The sequence below is a fragment of the Amphiura filiformis genome, chromosome 20 (assembly GCF_039555335.1).
Source record: "Amphiura filiformis chromosome 20, Afil_fr2py, whole genome shotgun sequence".
Classification (NCBI taxonomy): Eukaryota; Metazoa; Echinodermata; class Ophiuroidea; order Amphilepidida; family Amphiuridae; genus Amphiura; species Amphiura filiformis.
The window spans coordinates 58,897,441-58,919,048 of NC_092647.1; the positions used below are offsets into that span (position 1 = coordinate 58,897,441).

At 38.5% G+C, this 21,608-nt stretch overlaps 1 protein-coding gene across 5 annotated transcripts; it reads left to right on the forward strand.

Annotated features, from left to right (window-relative positions):
- Positions 1-4,607: 4,607 nt before the first annotated feature.
- LOC140142444 (uncharacterized) lies at positions 4,608-20,783 on the forward strand. 5 transcript variants are annotated; one of them, XM_072164418.1, is made up of 4 exons: positions 4,608-5,548; positions 15,091-15,699; positions 16,715-17,047; positions 18,293-20,783. In XM_072164418.1, exons 1-4 carry the CDS (start codon positions 4,924-4,926, stop codon positions 18,604-18,606), a joined length of 1,881 nt encoding a protein of 626 aa, XP_072020519.1. In that variant the 5' UTR covers positions 4,608-4,923; the 3' UTR covers positions 18,607-20,783. The 5 variants fall into 5 exon arrangements, with proteins under 5 accessions (XP_072020519.1, XP_072020520.1, XP_072020522.1 ...); XM_072164419.1 differs by having other exon boundaries at positions 15,091-15,690; XM_072164421.1 differs by lacking the exon at positions 4,608-5,548 and adding an exon at positions 6,156-6,422.
- The last annotated feature ends 825 nt before the right edge of the window (positions 20,784-21,608 follow it).

Consider the following 21,608-nt stretch of genomic DNA (forward strand, 5'->3'; position numbering starts at 1 on the left):
GTAGATCCGGGGGATGGGGATTTATCCCCCAATATTTTTTTCAGGGGGATGGTCCATACAATCATCCCCCAATGTTGACGCCTAATAATGGGTTTCTGACCAAATTAACCTCATATTTGCCCATTTTAGCCCCCAAAGTGCAAATTTTCGCGCGCTTCGCGCGCATTTATTCCACTTTTACACCATATTTCATCAGTTTAGCTTCACAATAGCAAAATTTTTCGCGTGGTTCGCGCGCATTTGTACAATAAGCTTATTCTGTCGCCAAAAGATGCTGCATTTACTATACTTTCAGAATTTTTTCCAACTCCATCCCCCCCAATGTCAAAAAGAAATCTACGCCACTGCCCATGATATCTGTCCTACAGGTGTATTTCCTTCTCAGCTGAAACATGCTGTCATCACACCTGTCATAAAAAAGGCAAAATCTTGATGCCTGTGATTTGAAGAACTACAGGCCAGTATTCAACATTCCCTATATCTATCAAAGGTCATTGAGAGACATGATGTGGACAAGATCTCCAGATACATCGCTGAAAATGAACTTAATGAGCCATGCACTACAATCAGCGTATAAACCTGCCCATAGTACCGAAACAACCTTATTGTTGGTTAAAAACGATATTTATGGAAAGTGTCTCAGAACGGAAAGGTGGTTTTCTGGCCTTATTGGATTTAAGCGCGGAGTTTGATACCGTGAACCATGAAATCTCCAGGTTTAATATCTTCTCGGACTTTGGCATACAGGGAAATGTCCTGAAATGGATTCGCCCTTACCTGCCAGGAAGAACTACCAGTGTTTACGTTGATGGCGTCAGTTCTGAAAAGTTTGAACTGAGATACGGCCTACCATGGGTTCCATAATGGGACCACAGCAGTTCCTCATCTACACTGCACCAATTGGTAAGATCTTGAGAATGTATGACATATTATACTAGTGGATATTCATACGTAGTGGTAGATAAAATAATAGAAGAGTTTAACTTCAACACTACACTATTTGGTCAATCTGGTGCATCCTTTTGATCTTACGACTTGCTCCCTGACCGCAGATTTGGAACTGCCCGTGGTCATGGATTTTGTTCACTAATCCTTTTCTCGAGCTAGCTTCCTGGTAGATTCGCCGATATAACGTGCATCACAATCAGCGCAGGTGATCTCATACACCATCCCAGATGGATTCTGGCTTGTCTTTTGGGGCTAAATACTAAAGCACTCCTGAGTGTATTTCATGTATTTTGCAGTTTGAAGTTGGTGGATTCTCCCGCAGTCCTAAACGCTCTGCGTAATTTCACAGAAAGGCCTTCTATATGTAATAAGGCAAGGTGGTAAAATCTGTATTGGCCGTCTCCGAGTCCAGGTTCTGAGAAGAGCTGTCTTTTTCTTTGGGCTGACCGCGGAAGAAAGTCCAGTCTTTATAGCCGCAGTTCCTTAGACTGGCGTTTTTCACATGAACGATCACCTCCTCCTTATCTGTTTAAACAATCAAACACTTGTTCAGGCTCAAGACACCAAGGATTCATTCTAGCCATTTTACAGGCCAAGGAAAGGCTATTTTCTTACTCAAATTTAAGGAACTTAATTTTTTTAAAAGTTATTGTAAAATTCGAAAACCGATAAACCGTCTATATAAAACCGATATAAACCATAAAATCGGTTTTTGCAAAAAAAACCCACAAAACTCTAACCCACCCAAACCTTACTACATTATACAAGACCAACTAGCCTAACACCCTTGCCCCAAATCCAAAAATGGAATCAGGGGTGAAATTGATTTCACCCCAAAATCGGACTGTTTAGTAAATATTATTAATAAAGTTTCAATTACTTTATTAAGGCCTATCTCATGAAAATTATTTTTATGGCTAATTATAGGAAGGAGAAACCTTATGATAATTTTGCAAATTAAAATAAATTCTAAAATTCTAAAAATACCAAACAAAATACATTAAGGGGGTACAACACCCCTGCCCAATGTTGTGCCTATTTTTGCATTTTTCTCAAAAATTAGAGCGCATTGGTGACAAGTAAGATATGTATATTATAGGGGCAAGGACTACAACTATTGCACTGGAAATTTTATTTCAGCACAGACGACAGTTGTGGAGTTACAGTCAAAAATGAGGGAAAACCAATATTTGATCAATAAATCAATAACTACTTGCCTTGAGTTGCTGAATTTTCAGTGCAGTAGTTGTAGTCATTGCCCCTATAATATACATATCTTACTTGTCACCAATGCGCTATCATTTTTGAGAAAAATGCAAAATAGGCACAAAATTGGCCAGGGGTGTAGTACCTCCCTTAAAGTGCCAAAGTTTTTTTCTTCTGGGTAAGAATTCTTTTCTTACATGCAACAGCTTTTTTCTCGCAGATTAGAAATTTGATAAATAGGTCCATGCATGCATTTTGTATGATGAAGACCTATTTATCAAATTTCTAACCTGCAATAAAAAGCTGTTGCATGTAAGAAAAAATTCTTACCCAGAAAAAAATGCTTGTGCACTCGTATGTATTTTTTTGGTATTTTAGAATTTTAGAAAAATTTAAATTTCCAAAATATATGCACCCGATGTGTTTAGCGTAGCGACCACTCGATCGGTGAACTGAATCAAACCGGAGATTTCCGGTTTTATTAATATTATAAAAACTTGCATTTTACTGTAATTAAAGCACTTCAATTCAGGCTTAGTCTTTCACATGGCATTTTAGTACACATTTGGGCATTACAATCATGCAAAAAGTAGAAATTCAACAGTAATCGAGGGCGTCGCTGTAGAGCAAATTATACGTGGCTTGTTAATTGTCTTTTTATTCCATTGTTCCTGTTTTGTTTTTTTTGTTTTTTTTTCCAAGCGCATCGTTCTTGATGCAGATACGCTATATTTAATGCTTGTAAGGCCAAGCTTTGAGACAAACCTTTTTTTTGGCCTAATGTATTGTTTTTAGCCGCTGGAGTGCATCTATCGTCTCATATAACACGGGCGACATCATTATTTTAAGTAAAAACAACGCGGGAGCCGAGTTGTTTTACGCCAGAAATAATGATGTCACACGTGTTATACGAGACGTTAGATGCACGACAGCGTCTATAAACAATACCTTTATTCTCATTCTTAAACACTTATTCAAATTAAAATATCATAAGTATTACAAATTTTAATCAAATTAAATTCTACATTTTACAAGGAATTACCTTGGTTTTAAAATCGATCAGTCCCGTTGTTGCAGTGCGCCTCCGATTGGTTCAAATAGCGAGTACGCGTATCGCGTCGACGCGCACGCACTGACCCGTGTGATATCGTGTCATATCACACGGGTAAGAACCAATAAGATTGCAGGAACGTTCTCAAGTGTTTAAGAATATAATGTAATGTAATGTAATGTAATGTAATGTAATGTAATGTAATGTAATGTAATGTAATGTAATGTAATGTAATGTAATGTAATGTAATGTAATGTAATGTAATGTAATGTAATGTAATGTAAATGTAATGTAATGTAATGTAATGTAATGTAATGTAATGTAGTGTAGTGTAATATAAGCCTGCAGATCTTGATTAACTGACGTTCTGATGAGATTCCTTTGACATGTTTGATGGCCTCAGTTCTTGGTCCAAGATCCGGCAATATCTAAGATCTTGTCTACCCAAGGATAACCCCTGGTCTACAACAGTCTTAGTCAAAGTCCTGAAGACTATGTTTGCACTTTCCTATAGCTGCTATACTAGAGTTTTCCAAATGGCCTTTACTTATAATATGTTGACCGTAAGCTCTTCAGTTGGAGATCGCTCGAGCCGAGCTCTACATGACAGTCAGACACACTATCATGACTATGTTACAAAATCCAGTTCGTTGATGGTCATTCAGTCTGTCACTTCTTTGAGTCGACCAAACAATCAAGCACTCAGACTATTTGCTTTTCAATACCGTCTTCAGGGCCGGATTTACCTTTTGGGGGACTGGGCCCGGCCAAAACTTGGAGGCCCTAAATTCATTGTGAGGAAGGCATGTGCACTCAAGTGGCCAAGTTTTGGTTTACGTATAAGATCGACAGTGCCGGTGGAAAGCATAACAATTTAGAGGGAGCCGAGCATATTTTGTTTTCGACTTTACCAAGACATTTGCGCTTGAAGCGCAAGAATATAATTCAATTCCAGCTTGTTTTAGCCCAAAATGAAGGTGAATTTTGCTATATAATTTAAAAAAAGGCCAGTGCGAGCGAGGCGCGCAAGATCGTGTAACCTTACCCTATTTTGATCCAAAACATGGTGTTTTATGTCTAAAAAGGAAAATGCAGGGCCCCCAAATTTTGGATAGCACAGAGGAATATTATTAGTAATGCGCATTTTGAAACTAATTATTTCACAACTTTATACGTAATGTAAAATAAAATACGTTTATCCATCTCAAACATATAGTAGATGGCCAAGACGTGGCCTAATACTATTACATAATCGACCTGAAGAGTGTGCTATTACCTATTATTACGTAAGACTTAAAGGGATTAAAGTAGAAGAGTAAAACACCAATGTTCAGTGATCCATGATTTTTTCCAACCCACAGAGTTTTGATCCACCGGACTCTCGAAATTGTCATTGAAGCAGATTAAAGTGAGGCAGAGGGGAGGTGTGTTTAGCTTTCTTGGCTATATTATATGTAATATTATTGAGCTTACTAAAATAAAAAACGGAGGAGTTAATTTTATTATTTTGTGAATATGCCTTACAACTTACAAGTGGTGCTTTTGCAACAAATTGGATCTTTCTTCTGAGATTTGACTATAAAAATATCCGACATATAGTTTTTCACTTGAACATTGTTGAAGTGTCGTGTACAAACTTCTCGACGTCTTCATTGTCGCGGTATATTTCAATTTTAACTGAACCATTGGAACACATAATATAAGAAGGACCAACCACAATGGAAAACACAATAACATCGAACGACAAAATTAAGACCACTTTTCACAACGAAATTGAAGAAGCTGTAAATACAATCGCCAATATGAATGGAACATCTCACAATCACATAAGGAATGCTTCAGAATCTGAGACCAATGGAAACCATGGAAAGGCAAGTCGGATGGAGGAGGAGGCCGAGAAATCACAAACTCCATCTCAGACTCTTGATAACCAAAGTAAACTGGTTTACATAGTATCTGCTGAAGAGAATCCTACCGTTTGTGCCATAGACCAAATCGAAATACCTGCGACTAAAATATTATCATCAACATCATCAGCGTCAGCGCCAACATTACAGCAAGTGCTAAAAACTGCAGACAACCGATTACCATCATCAGCGGATCAAACTTTGGAGGATATTGTCACTTCAAGTTCAAATGCCACCATGCAAAATCAAATTGTTGCAAAAACTTCGGAAGAAGTCGTCGTCAATACATCTGGAGAAGGTGCAGATGTGGCGGTGGCATTGCAGCAGCATCAATCAACCAATCCAGGGAACATGCATTTCACGACAACTTCATCAGGATCCGATGGTGCCAGAGTCTCCAATTATGTTAAACCAGCACCTGTACAAATTACCCAGGGTACGTTGAAAATTGTAGTACATTTTTTGAAACAACCATGAGCTATAATAAATGTTATAGACTATCTTAACTTCTCTGGTTGACTAAAGTTATAAAAGTCAGCAAAAATTGGCAGTTTTTTGGTGTACGGTATAGATAAGAGATCGGTATATTTAGTTATGAAAACGGTGGATAGCTCGAGATACCATATATCTCGAATACAGGTTTGCATTTTACACTATCTTATACATTATCTTGTGGATGGAAATTGGAACTCGATTTAATTTTTTAATAGCATATGGGTTTTGTAAATAAATGATTAATTCTGTAAAAATAATAGTATCTTCTCTGATATGACCCACTGATGAGAGCTACTGAGTCCGGATATGTTTAAAAATATAAAATCTCTAGTTTGCACTAAATTGCACATTCATAATCACAGTATGAATATATGAAAGGTCAGAAAGGTCCATTTGCAATTCACAGTAGTCATCCTCTCGTTGTCTTTTTGTTGATCTCTTGCGTCATTTTACATAACAATGTACATAAAAAATGTCGATCGAACCAACATTGATTGTTAAAGTAATGAATATGCATGTTTAAATCGCAAAATCAACAACAGCTAGCCAGCCTGGCTGATGACTGCTTTACCAACCCAAGCGATGCGTATATCTTGATACACAATATAGCTTATGAAGAAATGGACGATATCTTTTTGCAAAGAAAATAATAGGCTGTTCTATTAAATTTTACATTAAATTTTAGTTTAAAATAGCTTAAAATATGAGTGAGGACAAGTTCTTTGATTTTCCTACGGCGGATTCGGCCAGTGATGGGTCGCAGACAATTCCACCTATTGCTTCTTTTACTCAGCGTTCTCCATCAGATATACAAGGTAAGTTGCTTAGCCGTTACTGAAGCGAGCTAGATGGAGAAGCGACCCGCCTTGAAGACCTATGATTTCCGGCGTAAAAAACGTTATAAGATTTGCGGTAAAAAGTTATTAACTTCATTCATGGCATGTACGAAGAAAACGCTGTTGTTTTGGACCGAAGTTTTGGAGCGCTTGTTGCAAACATCACGGCGTATTCGTCTTAACCACGCTGGTCAGTACTGGTACTCATTTTGTAAATGTAAATGAGGTTTAAAATCATGTCCACACCCATATCATGATTATGTGTATTTTCTAAACTCATGTAATTTTCTTATGACAAGAACATGATCAATAACATAAACACATCCACGTGGTCCTAATGTTTGACCTCGTTTGAAGAAAGTATATTGAGCTTAGGGCATTTTAGCGGTTTCCATTACGTAATTTCTCGTAATTTTCGCGTCGGCTCGATCTCAGCTTTACCATGGGGGAAGCTGGCCGCTGTCAATTCAATTATATATGCAAACAAGGCCAGCCAGGCGGCCATCTTGCGTAACTTCACATAATACATTTGTAATGTTACAACATTGGTATTTAGGTCAATAAACACTTTGAATGACCTTAAACATCATGTCACAATGTTTTGGTTCATTCAAAACTGACCATGAATGTTATTGGTAGACGGGTTTGGGAAGGGACAAAGTCAAAGGGGTGATCTTGGGGAAGAATCTTTTGTATGTATTGGTCAATATCCGAATGGTCATTCCTTGTTTCCGTGGTCAATACCATTTTACTCCGGCCATAGGGGTGCCCGAGTTAGGACTAATGTTTGAGGGGCGTACAAAATGCTGTGAGTCGTTTAATTTTGCTCTTTTTGCGTCAATTTGGAGATGCAATTTGTGATAGCGGTCTATGGTGGGGTGGCAATTGGCTTTTAAGTCCAAGCTGTATGCCAAAAGAGCAGTAATTTCCTGAACATTTGTGGCCTAAAACATAGATCATGATGTAGTGACCACACGATGAGGTATGTTATGTACACCCTTGATGAGTAATCTGTAGGTCCATGTTTCAAGGCCAGCTGCATGTATGTAGGGAGTTGCCATTTTTATACATTGAAGACATGACAAAGTCATGACAAGCATATCAAGGATGTATTGATGCATGTTCCAATCTGCAACCATGAATCGTCTTCGAATGCGCAGTGATGATTCCTATTCAGGTAAATTGTATTATCTAATTCTTATCTTCGTTCATTCATGTGAGTATTTTTATGTTGCATGTACCATGCGTGTGATCAAGGATAATGTCCGACGGATTTACACATTCGATTGAGTCGATTACACAGTATGATGTAATTTTGCGTATGGTTGAATAAATAATTGATCTCGTTTGCTGCTCGGCTGTGTTTATTTCTTGTTCGCCTCATGTTGTCTGTGGCTGGAAACAAAGCAAGTGGGATTTCATTTATCATTTATGGATGTTTTGGATCAATTTGACCAGCAAAAAAAGAGAGTTTTGTCGCAAGGGTGGGGACAAGTTTCCGGAATAGCTCCATGCATGAGGCGTGAATTTGGAACATGCATTAGGAATATAAATTAATTGTGGAAACAATATACCAGTGCATTATTTGTATATTGTTTATACTGTAAGTATTCTGTTTTACGACATTAATCACATTGTTGCATGTGGATGCTTTTTTTACTGAATACATATGATATTGGTGCAGAATGAATGGAACGACTGGTCGAAGTACGTAATCTCTTACGTTTTTGTTGACATCGGAGTTCTTTGTTTTACTATTTCATTGGATGGTGTGTTGTACTACAAAAAAAATCCATCTTCTCTGCTAAAACGTTAATACATTGTTGTTGCCCGTGTTGGAAATTTGTCACAAAAAGTATATATACACTCAGTACAGTGCGAAACTTCAAACACAGGAATATAATCATTGTCTTGGTATTAAAAATGTAATCAGTTTTCATTTTTAGTACATTAGCAAAGGCACTATATAAATATGCCTTCATTATCATATTAAATTATGCAGTAATTCGAAAGCACCGCAACTTTTCGGGACTCCCTGACTTAAAAATTATTGTGAATGGTTTTTAAACGTTGGACCATCTCGATGGTTGAACATTGATTGTTGATAAATCATGTTTATTAATATTTAGGTGTTAATAGGCCATACCATGCTATACATTTAACGGTTCTTTTTCCGGATTTCCTTTCATTCGTCCAGTCAATATGTTCACACATTTAATGCGTGGTTCTGTCTATCTTACATGTCATTAATTCATGCTTTTTAATATTCATAATATTTATTACTCAGGAGTGTTGGGCTTTTTGTTATTGTTAGTAAATTGTTAGATTTCATTCGAGAAAGTTTTTGTTTATATTTTTTATAAGGCCAAATAAAAAATTAAAATGTTTCTCGTCCCCTCCCGCTTCCTTTTTTGAGGTTTCTTAAAGGAGTATTTCGTGATCCTAGCATCCTCTATTTATGTCATTTTTCATTAGATATCCACGAAAAAAACCTATTTCCAAAATTTCAGTTGATTCCGATTTTGCGTTCGCGAGTTATGCATGATTATGCTATTACACTGCTCCATAGCATAGTCTAGACAATGCGTTGTAATTTCGTTCTGGTGCACCAGAACGAAATTCAAATTTCACGATATCTTTGCTAAACGAATCAATCTGCAAGAAATATTTTGTACATAAACATTATGTAGCCAGAGGTTTCCAGTGATATAAAAATCTCAACTTTTTTGAGAAAAGTGGGGGATGAGGCTGTGGATCACGAAATGCCCCTTTAAATGTTATTTTTATTTTTTGTTTTTCAGTTATAACTTTAAAAAAATATGTCTAGGAAGTACAGATGCTTACTATAGCCTTGATAATATACAAGAAACACTTTTATAAGGTTTTGTGATAGTTAGAGGGGGCATATCTCTCAGAACAACAAATATTAAGAGGCCTCCTCCTTTTTCCATACGCTAAAACAGCTCTAATTATGGGTATTTACACCGATTTTGCGATAAAAAATAAAAAGTCCCCTCTTCCTCCTTTTTTTTTTCAAAAACCCGGACGTGAAACATGTTTTTTATTTTACTTGGCCTAATTTGATATGTGAATTCTTAATAATAGGCATGTCCACTAAAAATTGAAGTACTTTTAATTTGATTCAGACCTAACTTATTGGCTGGGAATTGATGAAAGAAACATTTTGGCGTTTAAATAATCTTAATCGGACGTTTCATTCCAGAGATATGGCCTTTCGAGTGTCACCGTTTTATATAGGGCTGCTAGAACATTGTAGAACATGTTAAAAAGTTAAAGTCCAAAAAGGAATATTAACAGAAAGTGCAACTTTAAGGTACTTTTTCTTAATGAATTTATTAACTAGCGTTATCTGGAACATTATATTTGCTTATAACAACATGAAAATAAAATCATCCTGAAAATTTAAGTGATTTTGTTGACATACAACAAAAAATATAAGACCTCAAAACCCATGGTTTGTTAGGTGAAACCTCAAGCATGATGATAGATGGCCGCCATGGAAAATATCTCCATAGAGGAGATGAACAATAAGTGCATTATTTCAAATGAATAGCGGTAGTCTTAAACATTGTTCAATCTTTTAAGGTCAGCACATTTTATCTTCAAAAATTATTATATTTCATCATGGCATAAGTTTGGTAACATTAATCACTACCAATTTTGAGAAATTTGCTCCAACTCAAAGGTTATCTTTACTACATTGAGCAATACACTGTGTGTGCAACGAAGCCATGATGGATAGCATATGAAATGGACATGGTAGTGAGAAGTGCACGGGGAAGTAAAAGATTTGAGATGGGCCGCGGTAGGCTTAAACATTCTTAAATTTCTTAACATCCTGCACATTTTGTCTTCAAAAATAGTTAAATTTTATGAGTATGTAAGTTTGCTTGTCTGATTCACTCCAAATTCGGAGATAATTGCGTTTGAACACCTGATGCACGGAATGGTGTAACTTCAACCTGTTGTAGTTCTCATCTCATTAAATTTATCATTAAAAAAGTTGATCTCTTCATGAAGGAAGGTCCTCTCTATTTACTGACCAAACAGGAAAAAGTTTGGTTAATGTTTTCTGGTGGAATCAGGAATTTCTTGAAACACCCTGATATAGGCCTACATTTGGATCAAAACAAGTATGTAGGCCTACGCCGTTTAACAGGCCTGGGATTTCTTTATCGGTCAGTTTCTCCATAGACAATACGTGTGTGAGTGCACGCACACAGTAAATGAAAAATCGTTCTACATGTAGTGGAAACTGTATTGACAGTGGTCATCCCTATTAATAATTTGGAAATAATCTTAAATAATAATATGATGGGCATATAAAATATAATTTAAACTTAGGCCGAGTAAAACTAAACAAGTTTTAGCGTCCCCGCCCTCCTCGGCGGTTCTTTTTTGACTACAAAAGTAGTTGTTTGCAATGAAACGGGGTCAATTTATTTTTAGTCGGTGCATATTTGACCCCGTATTTTTAAGAGTGTATAAGACACATTTCAGAAGAGTTTTGTGATCACAGGAGGGGCCTACCTTCCAAAACAACAAAATAAAAAGTGCCTCCTTCTCATTTTTGGATATCATTCACAACGCCGAATACACAAAATACGGCGTTAAATATGGGTATTCAGAGCAGTTTCGTAAAAAAAAGCCCCTCCTCCTTCCCTGTTTTTAAAACACCAGGACACTAATTTCGCTAAACATGTTTTTATTTTTACTTGGCCTTATATACCAATTTTTATTACACCCGTGCGTAGGCCCAAAAAATTGTTTGATTGTAGTATCTTCTGCGTTTCCCGTTTTACACCAATCTTAGTCAGCCAAAGTAAAATCTTAAATTTTCAAGAAAATTTCTAATAAAGTCCGTTTTGGAAGCAGCGACTTTTCCCGCCATTAACCCTGAATTTATACTTAATTTAGGTGTAACTTGTCTTGTAGTTTCTACCAAGTTGATAAATTGATATATCTTTATAAATATAGGCCTATAATGATTGTTTGATATAGATTTGGGTTTTTGCGTCTCATATTGTTTAATTGCAATATTTTGAAACCAAACCATAACATATGGGTGCTAGGCCTATATGATGTACGACGAGATTGGGCTACGAGTATTTTTTCATTTGGCAGATATGAAATGTGCTGGATTGTTTTTTTGTTCATATAATGTAGATGAAATGGGCCAATGTCTAACAAAGAGTCTTCCAATTAGGCCCTACATTATTATGTTGAATAACTCCGAATTTATCGGGCACCGGCCAGCCAACCAAAAGAATATAGATCTAGCACTGCAGTTACATAGCACCGTATACACTATGACAATTCAAAGAAAGACCCGGGAGAAAGACACTTTGTCCATGGGAGATCTGAATAGGCCTATGTACTTGAAGGCCTAAAAAACTCTCCAGAGTATAGGCCAATGTAGGCTATAAATTCTCATGATTTCTAGGAGTGGACATTTCTAGGATAGGTACAAACTATACAATATAAAAACTCCGTTCAGTGGACAGTGGACAAGTTGCACTATTATGATAAAGGGGCTTTAGTGTTCGCATAGGCCTACGTCTCCGTCGTCTCGATATAGGCTAGTGTAGGGGATGTATAATCACTATAAACGATAGACCTCGTACATGAAGAATTAATAAATAAACAAATAACAAACAAAACCAGCCAGGACGAACATTAATTCTTCATTTTTGAAATGCAATTAGGCCTATTCCATTCCATTAACCTACTGTTCATGTTTCATACTAATTAATATCATTAATCCTAATAGTTGTCATCAAGGCAACAATTAGGCCGATAGGTCTACTCATTTGCCACGTGTTCTTATGAATATCTGTGTTAGGCCTTAGATTAATTTGTAACACATGACAGAAGTTGAAATCCATCAATCGTCAACGGAAATATGACTTATCAGTAGGACTGGTTTTCGATGTTAATTGGCTAAATGGAGCTCTACATTGGCGCCAAATAATGATGAGATACAACCGGGGGCTTTGAGAAGGGAGGGGTGCTTTGTAAATGATCTAATATTAGACATATCCACGGCTAAATCATCCGCTATGGGTACAATTGGCCTTTTTTTGAAGTATGGCGTACACAAAAGGAGGGCAGTCTTCAATCTGGGTAAAACCCGGCAAATTCAAAAGACTTTACCCACTTCGTGCAGCGCTATCCTATGTGTCCGCCATATCTCGAAAAGGCTAATGATCAGCGGGTATTATTCGGGGCATCATTCTACCCACAGAAATTTTGTACAGAGATTCAATGGAGCTGGTTCTTGGCAGCACTAGGCCCTATAATGCTTACGTTTCGCCCAGCTTCGGTCCCGTAACTGCTGTGATTCTGTCCAACCTCCCGACACCATCACCGCCCATCGGCTTCAATTGTTATAGTGTCATCATTAAAGCCATATTAAAGCCATAACATTTGCTGAGGACGCCCTCAATATTTTTCAAAATTCTGGTTCTTTTTACACGATTATAATTATTGGACTTTATTAAACTAACATGCCCTGCAAAAGTCAAGACCATAGGTGCTGTAGTTTCGTCAAAATCCGAGATTTTGAATAAAACGCAGGAACCGTCGTTTTATTATTACGATGGAAATATTAGTCGAACGCATATGCGATGTTCATAACACAGTACGTACATGGGGTGTGGGACGGTGATCTACACAACAAAGGATCGTACCGTAACCCCGACCGTAACATGACCGAAGGAGTGATACGTATTGGCGACATCGGCGCTGGTAGTTATTTCCAATTCGTTTATTGGTAAAATACTGAAGGCTTGATGTATATCTTCTGATTGTAATAAGTAGCCCTAAAGTACGATACAAATTAGATACAAATAATATACATGGGAAACGTTTGAGGCTAAAATTAACAAAAAGTTTATTTACGGATTGGTCATGTTAGTGGAAAGGTTAAAAAACTATTTGGATTTTAATTTAGCTCTGAAAAACAGAATTCATAATAATTATATAATTGACTTGCATTTTCCTAAAAATATCAATACAGTCCCTGAATGATTTAATTGGTTTGTCCATTTATAATTACCCTGCTTAATTACCGGTAGGCGTGTAGCGTGTAGCCTAGGCCTAAATACTTGAATACACTCGTTTGGAGAAAGTAACTGGTCAACAGCCAGCTCTGTCAGGCAGCCAGTCAGTCATCCAAAGATAGTGTTTCCGTTTTGTTTATGGACCCTGGGAGACGCGCAATGGCTTTATATTCTAGTTGAAATCATGCATACACCCCCCCCCCCTTAATCTTCCCCACATGCGTGATATGGGGTTTACCTGAATGGGCGACTCCATGTCTTCCATATGGGTTATTTGGATTTCAGCTGGAGTACGTATGTATCATGAAACAGTACACGCATTGTGAGGGTTAGTCACTTTTCCTTTTTGTAGTCAAACAAGTGGACCTTCCGCGCAGGCAGTAAACGAGGTTTCTCGCCGAGAAGTCCGGTTTCTTGATCGAAAAACACGGTTTTAGTCGAACATTCGAAAAGCAGTTTCGACGGAGAATCCATGTTTTTTCCAAAACTGTGCCTTTCAATTAATTCGAAATAGCCTTACCTAAGTAACTGGATAAGCTACTACCACGAGTGCGTGATCCAAGTCTGATCGACCTGAAACAGCTTGAAGGTCACGAAAAAGTTGTGTACTTCCGGTATCTCCACTAAGGGAGTGAATGCTTAGCTGTCGTTTGCTGAAAAAAAGGGAGGAAGCGGGGTGATGCGAGGTGCTCAGTATTGATTATCGGTTATGACTAGACTAGAGGAAAGGGGAGATCAGAGATCGCCCAGTCGGACTGCACGGTCTGCACCTAAAGAGCATGCATTTATAATGACATTTTTTTAACTAATCACTGCTTTCCACTCAGCTAGATAAGGACGCCAATCATTTTTGCTATATTAAAAAAGAATTTTATCACACACATTCACTAAGCTCTCATATTACAAAGTGAAAGCAGAATTTTTGCTATCGAGGGGGTAGCCTGGAAAAATCTGCCACCAGGGGCAAATCTGCCAGAGAGGGCAAACAGGGCTCGAAATACCGATCCTCCGTTGAAGCATGTACACCAACGGTCAAATTATTGGGCTGGGATGTTTTTCGACCGACCGTATCAAAATTATTCAACAGCATCTTGTAACTTCATACGTTTTTGTTTATTATCCAGACGAGGTGCTTTCAATTTACAGATATGCATCGCAAGGAAACCTTACAATGAGAGATGCTATTTTTGAGTTGTTAATCAAGAACAGAACTTTAGAAGTGGGTGAAAGCCTTAGAAGTGAGGGAAATTATGGAAGTGACGCTATAATAATTATGATAATTTGCAAGCAGATAATGAAAGCTACAAGCGCCCCAACACCTTCGTATACCAACAGCGACCATGCAGCTAGTACAATACGTTATCATGGTGTATAGTGCAGTGACGTCCGACATCAACTTTGAACAATTGGTTTCTTTTTGCTCTTCTTTTTTTTTTTGCACAGTGGAATGTCGAACCCAACCTATATATGAGTCCTACGGCTGGTTCTCATAGTTGTAACTTTCCATTTTAAACTATAACAAATACAATGTAATATCGAATTCATTCTACCCTTTTCTGTTGCAGAGAGTCCAAATAGAGAAGGCAACAATGGTCCAGGTTATTATGTAGATACCAACGTAAGCAGCAGTAGTAGCAACGATGGCGTGGATGGCACCAATGAATCAATACCCTCAACTCCAACAGGAGTAATACAACATCCTGCACAATTACAAGACCGGACTTTACAGCAACAGCAGCAGCAGCAGCAACAGCAGCAGCTGTCGGCTAATATTACTTTCCAGCAAGCAGCCGCCGCTCAGCAAGCTGCTCAATTGGCCGCCAATGCAGCGGCGTTACAAGCAGCTCAGGCTCAAGAGGCAATGGCCGCGGCTGTTTCACAAACTCCAACCAATATAATGTCTAATGTACCTCAATCAATGGCAGCTATGTCTTTGCATCAGACTGTGCACAGTGCCTCCATGCCAATGTCATGTATGGCTAACGGTGTAATAAACTCAGTTACAAGTATATCCACGCCGATGCAGGTGCCTAACTTGGCGTACTCAGATGGTAGTATGGGAGGAATACCAGTGCCGATGATGATGCACCAAGCTGATCCATCACAACCAGGTTTAATACATCATCCAGGGAAGGGCAACAAAGATATGCCTCCTACGCCGCCTGGTGAGTTATGTAAGTGCACGTCTAGCTTTTTGGACCGGGGAATAACCAGGGGTTGATGGGGTACCTCCTATCCTCCCTTTAATTTTCCCTCCCTTCCTTTCTTTTCCCTTTTCTTTCCCCTCTCCTTCTTCTTTCCCTTCTATTTCTCCCTCTACTTCCCCTTCTTTCTCTTTTTTCTCCCCCTTCTTCTTGTCCCCATTTTCCCGCTTCTCCGTCCCCATTTTAGATGCCTGGGTAGGCCCCGCTGGCTATACGCTACTGTAATATTTTCGGGCAAAATGTATGTCATATTTATGGCCCTGTTCTTCGATCAAAATGTTGCCGCCGCAACGAGACTTCATTCTACAAATGAATGTTAGGTCCCATAAATGCACCAAAAACACCGTGCAGCATAGACCCGATTTTGACCAATCCACCGAAAGACACACATGTCGTTAGTGTATGTTCCTAACGTCAGAAGGGCTCTTCCCCGTTGCGACAGACACTGTGCAAGTTTTCCGTTGCGGCAAAGATGTTTCACAACGTTTTCCGCAACGACAAACATTGAGAAGATTAATAAAGCTAATCATTATTTCGCAGCCGGGAACCGCAAATCGCTGCGGAGAACCAAAAACGTAATGTCTACCGCAGCGGGAAAAGCCCGTCCAGGAAACGTCGATCTGGCTATAATTTTGAAGCATCCAAGTTCACTCATTCCAACACCTAAATGGCAGTCATTGATGGGTCCCATCCCACCTGAAACGTGAAATGATGCAGCCTTTGCGGGGATTTTAAACTTCATTCCATAACCCGTGCCCAAAGTATGAAAGAATGGTGAAAGTTTAAAACACAATACAATATAATATCGATTTTAAGCGGCTTTCATCCATCCAATTGGGCAGTTACGACACCAGTTTGGTTGGAGGGTGGGACCCAGTAATGGCCGAATGAATTCTGACCATTACTAGGCTCGTTAGATTCGTATGTACTGACTAAAATGCTGACCATTTTTAATGTTCTGCCCATTTTTTTTGTCCCGCCACAGCTTCAGCAGACGAAAAAGACCACGAGGAGAAGAAGAAGATTATGATGAACATACAATCGCCAAACATCACCGCCAGCTCCGGATCGGGTCCCATCCCCGTCGCCTTTATGCATCTGAATGGACAGAATGCTCCAATGCATGGTGGAATACCGGGTCCACCAGGTCCCCATCATGCAGGGAGTCAGGGGATGCATCAGTTTGGTGGACCAGCGGGTCATATGATGGGTGGTGTAGAGAGAATGCCTGTACCAATGCCACCAGAGGCACATGCCATGTATAATCCAATACCAATGCCGGATGTGGATGATGAAGAAGAGTTGTCTCCAGAAGCTGGTGAGTTCCACCCCCCCCACCCCCAACATACGCACCCGACAGACATATCCTCTCAAACATGCATGCAGTTAATGGGTCTGATTATAAAACAATGAGTACGGTATTATGGGTGTTCAACTATAGATCTTGTTCAGACGGGGCCGAATCCTCGAGCATCAGGGTACTCGAGAATTGTGATTCCGAAGTCAATCCCCAAGTGCATGCCCACACTACTAGAAATCCTCATATTTCGCCCAAGTCAGCTTTAGGATAGCAACCGGAGTGAGTAACCTCCTTAGTTGCATACTGAATTAAACTCTTTAAAAAATGTAAACATTCCATCATACCAATTGCCAAATGACTTGTTCACACGGGCAGTAGCACTCCGGTCATTACATGTGTCCTTGGGCTTCACTTGAGCACTAGCAAAATCCCCTAAATTTCTTGGGGATAAATGTGGGGTCAAACTTAGGGATCAGGATTCCTGAGACAGTTCACACGGTGGATTTCCCAGATATTGTGCTCGAGCACCAGAGTGCTCAAGCAAATAGCTCTCCGTGTGGATAGGACTTCATGTTGTTAGTCCATGGCCTTCTTGGCCCGGTAACGGAAATATCGCTGTCTTATCACCTTAAGTAGTTTGCACTGACTCATGGGTAGAAAGGCTTCGTGGTAATTTCTTAAAATCCTTGTCCAGATGCTAAAAAAGCCAACAGATGTCTCTCCATCCATCCAGCTCCCCGGGTCGGGAACTGCCACACATCATGGGCGTCAATCCCGGGGGACGTGCCTCCTGCTCCCCAACATTTCTGCAAAATGACCACTTTTTTGTCCTTATCAGCCACTTTTTGACAATTCAGGTCGAATGTCCCTCACACACACATTGCAAGCCGGATTGGTGCTTATGCACATGGCCTAGCAAACACATGCGACAGGATGTCAGCTTGCATGCAGATAAGTCAGCACTGCAGCCGACCAACATCCTGTAGATTCAATAGAACCATGGCATTTTGGACATTGATTTGAAACGGCCTGATGTACATGTATGAGCCTGAGGCAAGGAAACTTTCACATGGGCTGGTAATACTAAGAGATCACGCCTCTAGAGATGAATTTTCTCTTGGAAGATACAATAGTGTTAGGTGGAAGGACCGGACTACCTTTGTTCTCTAATTATAGTTATATATAGTATATGTTTATAACTATTATGATTGACATAAGTTTATTGAATAATTTCTCTCATTTTTATATTTTCATCTCTTTCAGGGGTTAGACCTCGTGGAAGTAACAAGAGAAGGAACAACAAAAAGCCTGTGGCCGTGGAAGATAAAGACGATAAATATTTCGAGAGGAGGAAACGAAACAATATGGCCGCCAAAAGATCCCGCGATGCACGTAAACACCGGGAGGATACCATAGCAATGAGAGCTAATTATTTAGAACGAGAAAACGCGATATTACGAGCGCAGCTTGCCACTTTGAGAGAGGAAGCCAACTCACTACGTCAGCTGTTATCACAGCGCACAATGACTACTATGACAGTAGGGCCAAACGGACAACAAATAAACACACTACAGTAGACAACTCCTCCGATGACATCATCACCACTGACTTATTGTTAGAACTCAGAAATATATTTTTGTCTTGCTAAGCCAACTTTTGAGTTATATATGACGTTATGTAGGTCCATTTTAATGTTGGATCAATGGATTGGAGCCACAAGTGAGCTTTGGGCTCTAAGGACTTCGTCGTGAACTACGTACACTATCGGTATTTCTCGTCTGGCAAATTACGACATATATTTTGGTTCAATGTACAGTGTAATACGTTTACCTATGCTGCACATGGTATTTGAAAGTTGAACACGGTTGGCATAAAATGGGGTGTTCCTCAAGATCATAGGTTGGTCCCCATAAAGCCCCGTGTTCGTTTGCTAAGAAACTTTCCTTTGTATATCATGCACGATCATAGTATTATTATTGTTAATAGATAAATATCGTAACTATATTTTGATTTATTTGAATTTTGAGTTAGAAGATGAATTGAACATGAAATTACATACTAAGGAATACGTGTATCTTGAGTAACTAACATAATGGACCCACATGATGAGTAAACATCATTAGCCTTTAGAAGGCGGCTTGTGGGTATTGGTCAGAGGATGATTTAATCACTACCCGACACGCCACTGTGTTGACTTGCGGTTAGCTCAGCTGTGTGAGTGAACATGACACCACTGCTCGCACACTGCATAGACGTGCATGGTTAAATTTGAATTTGGACCGATATATTTACAATAAAAAAACATTCAAAATGCTAGTCGATTTCACATTTTATGTTATCTATAGAAGGTGTGAATTATCCTTTATGCATACATCACTGAAATCGACCAAGTAATAATGACACACACACAATTCTTAAACAACATCTTTTGCACAGAATTCAATGGGATTTGAAAAGTAAAGTGGCAGTTGAAACTCAAGTGATAAAACGTTTGCAGTGCATGATGGGGCTTCCTTAAATCATCCTCTGGGTATTGGTATACACGTATAATTATAAATGGTTGTCAACCTATCTGTTTTAGAATTGTAATAAGTAATCTCATACATCTAATCCGTCTGCTATATGTATTGAACACACAAGTATCTTTTGAATAGGACCTACCTCAAATACCGATTTTCGTGTTTTTTTCCTATATGAAGAACCATTTTAGTGGTTGTTTAATTTCAGGTCCGGCAGGATTCGAAGTATGAGAATATATTTTGATAATTTAAAAGACGACATATACATTAGCATATAGGAAGGGCAACAATAGCAACACGACGTTACTTGTTTGATAATCACAAGACGATTTTCGCTCAACAATGACTACACTGGTATAATAATACCTCAAAACACGTCAACTAGATCACCTTGATTTTTGCAAAAGCCGAATAACAGTTTATTACAAGCCGTTCCTATCTAACACGTGGCGCGATTCGCCGACCCCGAGTAGTGGCCTAGGAAAAAAACTACACGGCTTTCACGGTAAAAACACATGGTCTGGTAAAAAAATTAATCGGTAACATCGCCCTCTGTCGACAGAATTGTATGCGATGTGGACGCTTTATAATTGAATGTTAATCGGCAATATGCGATCATACACAACGAGTTGGGTATGGCATCTTCCTATATCAATTCTTGTTGGTGGATCTGAATATTTTATTCTTGTAAGGGGAATCTGAATTTATTACTTAACGTCTTAGCGGGAATGATACGTTTTTAAGGGGGGGGGAAGGCGAGAACCTGAACATTTTGAGCGGACGCAAGTGGAAAACGCGATTTTTGTTGGTCAAAACCCCCACCCCTTGGCAAAAATATTGAATGATCCTTTAGGTATATTTTATATTATATTCTAAGTTTGTTTTTAAACTTTATGACGAAATAGGTGTATGGTTTATTCAAAATCTCTTATGAGATTCGTTTTTCCGAAGCCGCATGCAGTTGAAAATTGAATAAGTGTCCTTTACGCTGTCTCTCGGGTCAGTGAAATTGCAACACGATTATGGTATGATGGTGATCAAATTGTGGATGATGTTTAATGTGTTGTTTTGTGATTGTATAATAATGTATAGACTTAAAGCTACTTAAGGGGGTACAAGGATAAATTTGTGTCTATTTTTGCATATTTCTCAAAAACTAATAACACAGTGGTAACAAAATTTATGTATATTATTGGGGCAAGGAATCCAATTACTACACTGGAATTTCAGTGACCCAAGACAAGCGGTTCGTTATTTATGATAAGAAATAAGGTACCGATAGGATGTACCTCATATCTTATCATAAATAACGAACCGCTTGTCTCGAGTCACTGAAATTTCAGTGTAGTAATTGGATTCCTTGCCCCAATAATATACATAACTTTTGTTACCAGTGTGTTATTATTTTTGAGAAAAATACAAAATAGTCACAAATTTACCACAGGGTGTAGTACCCCTTAAGTACAATGCTTGGGTTTAGTGGAAGAATGTCCTATCCCCAGCAAACACAAAACGTTTTACAGAAAACGGGTTATATGATGGGTATAAAACTTTATTGTAACATTCAAAAACATTTTTGAAAACTTGCTGCAAAATGTTATTTATGTGTTTTTTCATATAATACGTTTTATGAAATATAAGCCCACATTTATTAAACCTTTTGACCAAAACCAAAGCCCGTTTAAGCCGTTTATACAATGTTATAGAGGCACGTTTATAACGTGTTAAAAACTTTTAAACATGTTGGGTTTACTGATTTTGACAATGCCGATCATGTTTTTGTATAGGATAGGACTAATCAAGCCCGCAGAGTCAGACACACAAAATGTGGTTCGTTTTATTTTCGTCAAAACAGACAAAACTAGAAACCCGTGATATGCAAATTCACGAGATTTTGTATGATCATTTACAAAATGTTAGCATTTCTAGCATCATGTTTCAGCTCGACTTTTCAGGAAATTGTCGAATACTTTTCGATGTCCGCTTAAGTTTTCGATATTGAATATAAGCCGTAAACCGGACGTAATTAATTATGAATATTTGTTTGCTAAAATAATCTG

Excerpts from the sequence above, each read along its gene's own strand:
- LOC140142444 (XM_072164418.1), top strand. The coding sequence starts at position 4,924 with ATGGAAAACACAATAACATCGAACGACAAAATTAAGACCACTTTTCAC. Across the intron at positions 15,700-16,714 it reads TACGCCGCCTGGTGAGTTAT|CTTCAGCAGACGAAAAAGAC; the intron begins GTAAGTGCACGT and ends GTCCCGCCACAG. Across the intron at positions 17,048-18,292 it reads AGAGTTGTCTCCAGAAGCTG|GGGTTAGACCTCGTGGAAGT; the intron begins GTGAGTTCCACC and ends CATCTCTTTCAG.